Genomic DNA, 9,348 nt, shown 5'->3' on the forward strand with positions numbered 1-9,348 from the left:
AAAAAAAAAAAAAAAAAGAGGATTTTCTGTATCCTCTGTTGTTTGATTTATGTACTTACTATAATATTAGAGTCTTTTATTTTAATCTGCCAGGCAATATGAAGATCATATTTTGCTCTTATTTTCTCTTGAAGATAAGAATTAAATACTCCTCCCTTACTTTATTTACCTTAACAGTTTTGGGCAGTCTACTTTATAAACTTATAAATGATATGCTTTCATTTAAAATAGAAGCTTTCTTAGTTAAGCAACTATGTTTTCTCCCTTTCTCTTTCCCTTTTTCACGTTTTGAAAACCAGTCTTTTCTTTTCAAAACTAAGAATCATTAAGATATTTAAGCATTATTAAATGGGCCCCATCATTGAGCTCTAATATATATGGCGTGTAACTGGTTGAATTCCTTAGGCATAATTAAACTCATTCTGTTGTTATCAGCATGTATTCAGAGATTGCTAAATGAATTGGTAGTCTGGAAACTTAGGGATATGTTATGTAAAACATTTTTATGAGTTGGATTTGGATTTGGTGAGAGATGTTAGGAATGGTATCCTAAGATGTCTTATTATTTAAGCAATAATTTCAATGTTAAGAAAATCTTGATTTTGATTATGTGAAAATAGACTAGAAATAACCTGTCTTAAGTACTTATCACATTTGACTATGTTATGAAATTTGACTTATATTTTGGATTGTAAGCTTTCTCAGTGCCAAGGAAATCTTATTTTCATATTTATTTAATTTAAAACTTTTATTTGTTTGATATCTTCTCTAGTGCCTTAAAATAATTCTAGCCACTCAGTACATATTTGAAATGCATTGACTTATTACTGGAATTTAATTAAATGGCAGCACTGGCAAGAGAAAACAGTACATTGTTTTATTGAGTAGCATTTGTGAACTGAAATAGGTTAGTTTTAATTTTCATTCTCAAGTGTGGTTGCACAAATATTAATAAACACTTTTTTTTAAAAAAAGGTGATTAAAATGTTTTTTCCTTTGTAGGTATCATAACTATTGTGGATTCAAAATATGGATTAAAAGTAAGTTGAAAGACTGCTATGAGTGGCTCATTGTTGAGAGCTAGGAATATGGGGTTGATTGTTTAATTTTCTTTATGTTTTTATCTGAAATTTTCTTTAACAAAGACTTTCTTCAAAAATATACCCTGAGCAATAGGTGAAATTTGTGTTTTAATTACTAGTTTGTGTTAAATATTTCTTGTCTATTACTCTGAGTTTGATTTGGTGATAAAATTTGGAATTATAATTTGTAATAAGCATATGGGGTTAGGATAGAGTTTAGTATGTATAACTCTTCACAAGGATTCAACTCCAATATTGATAAGTTTTTCTGTTCCATAGAAGAAACTGAGATTGATAAAGCATCTGAGATCTTATTTTTCTTATTAAATTGCTATTAAACACACACAGGAAATGAGTTTTTTAAAAATATTGAAGACCTAGGTGATGGGTTAATAGGTGCAGCAAACCACCATGGCACATGTTTACCTATATAACAAACCTGCATATCCTGAACATGTACCCTGGAACTTAAAATTAAAAAACTACATATTGAAGAAAATTAGGATGTATACATAGGATTAGTAAGAAGACTCTCTCCATTAAAAGGCATCTTGCATCGCTTCTTGGTCTTTTGGCTAAGATCAAGTGTAAAAGACATCCTGCTATGAATGTTTTTGTTAACTTCTAAGGTCCTTAAATGCATTTAACTGAAGTTTAATTTATAAAATGCATTTAGTAAGATCTTTAAAAGTATGTTGTTACATATAGTAAAATGATATTTCTCAACTCCCCAAGTGAAATACCACTAAAGGCAGAAGAGAATGAAATTATCCCATCCACTGACTTGGTCCCAATCTGAGCATATGGATAGGGCCCAAAGCAGTAATTTCTTAGAAGTTTAAATTCAGTGTTAAAAAATTTGTGTCTGTTTTGTATCCAACCTCATAATGTATCTGAACGTGTTAATTTTTTTGTTTGTTTGCTTGTTTTTTTTTGAGACAGAGTCTCACTCTGTTGCCCAGGCTGGAGTGCAGTGGCACAATCTTGGCTCACTGCAACCTACACCTCCCAGGTTCAAGCGATTCCCTTGAAGCGAAACCTCAAGCCTCCTGAGTAACTGGGTTTACAGGTGCATGCCATCACACCCAGCTAATTTTGTATTTTTAGTACAGATGGGATTTTACCATGTTGACCAGCCTGGTCATGAACTCCTGACCTCAAGTGATCCACCCGCCTCAGCCTCCCAAAGTGCTGGGATTACAGGCGTGAGCCACCGCACCTGGCTTGAACTTGTTAATGTTTAAGTTTGCTTTTTTTCCCTAAATCTTTGCTGAAATTATGCTCTTAGGGGATATGTCAGGTTTGTCAAATAGTTACCAATACCTCTTCTCTGGGCCTTCTCTCCCTCGTTGATAGAGTGCCCTAATTTGAAAAGCTTGGAAGACAACTTTTTTAGAGTTTAAAATCTCAATTTATGAATTTATGAATATAATGTAAGAATCAAAGAATGATCCCAATTACAGTATTACAGTTTCACTCAGAAAAATTCCAATGACTGTTGGAAATCGTATTTCTTGCAAAATGCTTATGGAGGTAGCAAAAAATCCCAAGTTATTCATTTTGAGTGTTTATTATAGACATGTTTGAATCTATCTCTTCCATAAATTTATTACAAAATATAGTATACCTATGTGACAGATAACTGCTAAGACTTTTTTTTATAGACTTAAAATGCCATGCTGAAAGTCAAACTGTTTATGTATTTTATGATTATAGGAATAATTTTGTATGTATAGTTGAGTATGGAAAAGAGTTAAATAGAATCTATTATCAGCATGATAGAGGCCAAAAAAACAAAGCAACATTCTGAATAATGCAAACACAGTAAACGTTTAACCTCCTGCCACCTTGATAAAACCTCTTAAATTATTAAATCAATATACCTACACAAAACTGACACACTGTCAGGATAATGGAAACTTTAGATTTTCTAAGTCGGATGCCAGATAATAACTTTGCCTTGATGTAAAGAATTTTCCAACTTGTCCAGTTCCTCTGGTTGCAAAGCTTGACCTCAGTAGCTGCTTGTGATTCAGAGAATTCTGAGGCAGTACAAGTAATGACACTTGGATAATGGGCAGCAATTTAAGAATGTCATGCTTCACAGAGCCAGCCCATCACAAGTAAAGCTGAGAAATGGTACCCTGTGGCCGGCCAGCCAAATTGAAACTGAAGTGGTAATTGATATCATGGGGTATCACTCTAATGGGATTGTCACCCATTGATCTGAAATATTCATTTTTTAATCATAGGCAAAGAATTGGACAACTTAAAATGACAGCTCTCTATTCTCAGGACTTGACACCCAGGCTACTGACATTGTTCTTTTCATTTCTACAAATGTGACAGCATTTAATGCAATAGAAGCAATGAATGAAGTTACCCAGAAAAGGTCAAGTGAGAGGTTTCTTCTTGGTTCCTCTGTTATATTGCACAATCTGTTGAAACAATTCAGTCAGAAAACAGTTGGCTTGGAAAAGGCCAGAACAATAAATAGACTGACATTATGCAATAATTTTTAAAAAACTAAAATAGTGTTAGGTCTGTAACCAATCCATTTGAAAGAAATAGTTCCTTCCGGCTGCTGCGTTTTAAAAATGACACCAGACATCTTTGACACTAGATTTATTTCCACTGTGGTCAACAGTAGTGTTCTTTCATAGCCAGTGAGTTTTAAGATAAGTTTTTTCTTTTCTTTCTTTCTCTTTTTTCGGTCCAGCTTCTTTCTTTATTTCTGCAGAAAAGGACACTCTGTAGCCCTTCATGAAGTTATGTCTACAGTGGTGTTATTTCAGAGAGTTCCTTTGTTTCTCTCCCTAACCCCCCCAAATTTATTGAGGTATAATTGACAAGTAAAAATTACATATATTTAAGGTATACAGTGTGTGAATTACATTATAAAACAATCGAACTAGTTAACATATCCATCACTTCACATTTTTGGGTGGGGAGGGGCTGGTAAGAACAATTAAGATCTATCTCTTAGCAGATTTCAAGTATACAATAGAATTAACTACTGTCATCATGCTCTAATTAGCTCTCCATGACTTATGCATCCTGCATAACAAACTTAGTACTCTTTGACCAACATGTCACACCACTCCCTTTTAATTTCCTGTGTTTCTTGTGATAAGTTAAATTGGGGTTTTGAACCTTAGCCTTTTGAATATGTTGGATTAATTAGTACCAAAATTATTTTTGTCTTTTTTGATACATAAGCAAAAGCCATAGTTCTTAAGCAGAGATAAGGAATAATTTGGACATCTATGTAATATAAAATATTTTAAAAATATTTTGCAAAAATTTTTTCTGCATTTACTTATATAGGTAGAATAGAATGCCAAAATTTCCATTTTGCTTTATTTTATAAATGAAAGTCGTCTGACTTAATGACCAAATGGTATATAGTGTATTATTGGAGAATGTTCTTTTGAATAGAAGACATTGGTTTTATACTTTTTTGCAGAGTTTGACTTGGGAAGGTAGGAAGTCACATGAGGGAAATGCAGGGCTGATGTCTAAAGAAAATAAATGTTAGTATGCACTTATTTTTTTAAATGTTTGTATAGTTTTCCTATGTGCGTAGGAGAGAACATTTATCCCTTCTGCTATAATTGTATATGATTACATAGAATTTTAATAGAGTTGTAAATATTGGCAGGCTTTCATTTGGGGTGATTTTCGTTTATTTTTGTATTTGATACTTTCTGACTGCCTGGAGGTAGTAAAATGTTAGTCTACCACTGTTAGCTTTGAGTGAAGAATTCTAATATTTTGGAGAGGTAAATACATTTAAAACATTGTACATTACCATGTGAAACTACCTTTTTATTAGTTACATTTAGGCATGGAAATGCAAAAACAAATCTGTAATTCTTCTGTCATATCATTTTTATGCCTCACAAATTCATAGCCAAATAGCCCCAATTTCATACGTTAAAAAAACTTCCATAAGATCAATAATATAATATCTTGAAAAATAGTTCAGTTTGAAAAGACTTTCAGTACTATAGGATGATTCAGAGGCTAATGCCTTGCCAAAAATATATCTGTTAAGTAGATTTACTGTTAAATGGGAAGAGATTTGTTGCTGCATGTTATATGGCATTTTTCATGTAACATCTTTTGTGTATCCCCACAACAGGAGGTGTTAACTGCAATTCATTCAACAAATATTTGTTGAGCCTGTGTGCCAGGCACCATTCCAAGGTCTGTTAACAGCCTTACTATCTAGAGGCAGAGTATATAACAATAGGACTTGTTGTAGCCTCAGGCCAAGATGAATTATGAAAAAAATATTAAACTTGGTCTTTTGGCATGGAATGATTTTTGATACAATACTTGCCAAGTTCTGTGACTTCCGTAATTGCAGAGTGGGTCTGCAGTTGAACAAGATTTTGCCTGAAATACTTCATTTTATTTCAGTTTTGTTTTCCTCTAAATAGAATTTGCTAAACTTTTAGAAGGAAAAAATGTTTCTTCTATAGACCTAATCAAGCTTGTTAAATAAAATTATTACCTGCTTGCTCTTAGGTTCCAAACTCTTCAGATACTCCTAATGATCATCTCCCCATGAGTTATGAAACGGGCTTGGCTCTGATATATGATTATTAACTTTTGTGTAGCATTGTACACAGACTGATTTGATGTGACATGAAAGTTTTCACAAAGACTTTAAAATTATGTTCATTTTACTTGATGGGTGTGTGTTCAATTAAAAAAAAAAGTCCCTGTGATTGTATATAAAATATAGTATCCTGTGATGAGGAGGATGTTAGATTTAGTTTCTTCCTTTATGAATGAAAATATCCTTCTCTCATAATTGTTATGAAAGCTAAATGAGAAAATATATATAATTTATAAAGTTAAATTCAAGGATTTAATTCATTTGTAAAGTTGGCTTCAAATATAGAGTATTACTGTAATCTAGTTGCCTCTAAACCTCAGTAGCCAGCTTTTTATTGTGACAGGGAACCTCTATTGAGGTTTGAGGTAATGAGGGTAAAAATGTAATTTCCCAGAGAAGAAGCTTGTGACATTGATGACTTTAGGGATGTAAACAGGATTATGAGGGGGAAAAAAAAAGAAACACAAAAAACCTTGCCTCCAGAGAGATGAAAACTACCACATGGGCTCTAAGTCTGTGTCAAAATATTTTTTGGAGTTAGCCTGACTCTGGAGAGGTCAGTAAAATAAACGGTTACACTGAGAGGCCAGATTAGCAAGTATGGGTTTCTAAATGATAAACTGCTTTTAGGCTAGAATCAGAGCTGAATCAGCCCTTCGACCACTTATTTGTTTCTAGGGTGTTTGAAAGGCCTAGTACTGAGTTCACGTGGTACATGATTGTGGGCTGGGGAGAAGGGAAGTATATTAGATTCTAAGAAACTGTATTTCAGTGGTTATCCTTTTTTTAAAAAAAAAAAAAAGTAATAATGAATATTTAGAACAAGAACAGTTTTGTAAGAAGGAAAATACCTGAAATCTGAACTAATCTTCTGTGTTTTTATGACATTATGTGAATCAAAGGGGTTTTCCTGGTAAGTAAAAGAAAAAGTCAGGAGTATGAAATCCTAAATCCTCTTCCTCCGCCTATAAAACCCTACAGGTTCAGTTGTAGAAAAAAATTGCAAATGGGGAAGAAAAACGCTTTCAGCTAGAAAAGTTAGTTTTGAATTTGTGTACTCAGTAACAGAACATGTTGAAATTTTTATTAGATGCAAGAAGATGTCTCTAAAGTAAAATCCTTTGTGTTGACATTAGATTTTTTATTGTATTGTAGTAACTTTATTCAAACTTTATTTTGTTTAGCATTTAACAGAAGAGAAACCTGATGGCCTTATCAATGAAGCTACTAGGTATTCATATTTAAAGTATATATTGATCACTGGCTAATTGTAAAGAGAAAAATCACTAAGATGAAAACCTAAAAACAAACTAATTGAAATTTCTAAAAAACATAGTCAAGGAAAATTATTTCTTTTTCTCCAGTAGTTGATTATTGCGCTATCTATTTATAATGATCTGATCAACTAAACTTTTTAACTTAAAATCATTTTTGTCATAGCATAAAGTGACATGCTGAACACAGGTAGTTCTGTAATTTTGAAGGAACTCCAGGGAAATAATTAACATCTAAAAAAATTTTTTTGTTACACAATTTCTTTGGGATTGAAGATTTATGTATATATATATAATAATTATTATTATTTTTGAGACAGAATCTCACTCTGTCACCCAGGCTGAAGTGCAGCAGATCTTGGCTCACTGCAACCTCTGCCTCCCAGGTTCAAGCTATTCTGTTGCCTCAGCCTCGCAAGTAGCTGGGATTACAGGCACCCGCCGCCATGCCCAGCTAATTTTTGTATTTTTTTTCTTTTTTTTTTTTTTTTTTTGGTAGAGATGAGGTTTCACCATGTTGGCCAGGCTGGTCTTGAACTCCTGACCTCAGGTGATCCACCCGCCTCCACCTCCCAAAGTGCTGGGATTACAGGCATGAATCCACTGCACCCGGCCTAACTTAAGTATTTTTGTAACTTTTTTCCTTATGAAAATATGGTTATTATAGAAAATATAAATAAGCCAAATAGAAAATAGCAAAATTGGATTTGTGATGTACATACTATTGAAACCTGCTTTTTCAGTGAACTAAAGTTAATTTAGTTTTGAGAATTTAGTTGTATTCTTTGAGATAAAGCATAAGACCCTGAATAATTAAGGAAAATTGAAAGAATTTCCAGTTTTACTCTCCTGTTAAAAGAAAATAGAGCTTCTGATTATTATCATCTACTTTGTTATCTAGCATTCAGTCGACTGGATTCTTTACGGAAATAATATACAGTATATTTATAGTGATAAAGAAGAAATTTTTGCAATATCCTGATACATCTTCTGAAGTATAGCTTTTTTTTTTTTTTTTAAGAAATGGAGTCCCGCTATGTTGCCCAGGTTGGACTTGAACTCCTGGGCTTAAGGGATCCTCCTTCCTCAGCCTCCTAAGTAGCCAGGACTATAGGTGTGGTCTACTGTGCCCAGCTCTGAAGTATAGTTTTCAAAAAACCTGTTTAATAGGTTTTTTAGTATTAAGTGAACTTATTCTATGTCTTTGAAAATTTTGGTAAATATTACAGTATTTTAGTACATAAACTCTTCTTATTTTCACCATATTGGATATCTGAATTTTATGCTTTTCTTCACAAAGAAAATTATGAGTTTAAAATCATCCTTTTGATTGTAAACTTTTTGAGACTTATCTGTGTAGCACAAGAGTAGCAAGTAAGAGAACTTAGTAAATACTTTGCGAATGGGTAATGTGAAATCTGAACTTGTATAGTAATGAATGCAGTTCATTCCCATTGAAAAATTAGCGGATTAGTAGTAAACTGAATCACTCCTGTAGAGCACTATGTAATTCTTAACTGATATATTGATCTACATGAGGTGTTTTTATTTATTTTTAATTTGTTAACATTTCTCTTTTGGTGTATTAATCTGCATGTGTGTATGTTATTTTAAATTTCTTAATATTTCTTTTTGTTTGCTATTTTAGGCAAGTTGCTTTGGCAGATATCATTCTCATCAATAAAACAGACTTGGTTCCAGAAGAAGATGTAAAGAAATTAAGAATGACAGTTAGGTACAAAATGATGAGTGTGTTAAGTGCCTACAGATCCATATTGTATACACAGAATATTTTTTACTCTGATTGTTGCTCTGTAGAAACTTAAGGTACAAGGTTGACCTGCTTCAAGAACCATTAGGGAATCACATATGTTGTTGATGGCTAATTGTTATATAAATAGTAATGCATAAAATTAGTCCCCAGTGCTTGCAGAATATAGTTTACAGTTAATAGACTGATATTCAGGGTCTTCTCACTCCCTCCTTCTTCTCCTGTCTTCTCTTTGACTCTTTCCTAATGTCAGTCTTCCCTAACTTTACCCAGGATGGTTAATTCACTTTCCCATGGATGCATCCTGCCAGTTCCTGTCTTTACTCATAATGTATTCTCACTCTGCCAATCTTTGAATTCTTTCTTGTTCCGTTTTTTTTTTTTTTTAATTTATTCTATAGAGCCTATTCTGTCTCTCCCCAACGCCTATGTGAAGTCTTCCCTGACTTAAGTGGTCTCACTTTTCCCTGAACTCTCATTGACTTCATCTTCCTTAACTATCAACCATGCCTTGTCTTCCAGCTTTTTTTTTTTCTTTTTTTTGAGACGGAGTCTCGCTCTGTCGTCCAGACTGGAGTGCAGTGGCCAGATCTC

At 33.1% G+C, this 9,348-nt stretch overlaps 1 protein-coding gene across 4 annotated transcripts in view; it reads left to right on the top strand.

The window, feature by feature from the left end:
• Positions 1-9,348, top strand: part of ZNG1A (Zn regulated GTPase metalloprotein activator 1A) — a 55,636-nt gene that overhangs the window by 16,642 nt on the left and 29,646 nt on the right. For 2 of the 4 annotated variants that reach the window (XM_017883795.1, XM_017883798.1), the window contains exons 6-8: positions 1,003-1,040; positions 6,894-6,940; positions 8,632-8,718. In XM_017883795.1, coding sequence (XP_017739284.1) covers positions 1,003-1,040; positions 6,894-6,940; positions 8,632-8,718 — 172 coding nt within the window. The remainder of the gene's footprint in view (positions 1-1,002; positions 1,041-6,893; positions 6,941-8,631; positions 8,719-9,348) is intronic. The other 2 variants (XM_017883809.1, XM_017883816.1) reach the window with 1 other exon arrangement.

This window comes from Rhinopithecus bieti, unplaced genomic scaffold (assembly GCF_001698545.2).
Source record: "Rhinopithecus bieti isolate Rb0 unplaced genomic scaffold, ASM169854v2 scaffold_641, whole genome shotgun sequence".
NCBI lineage: Eukaryota > Metazoa > Chordata > Mammalia > Primates > Cercopithecidae > Rhinopithecus > Rhinopithecus bieti.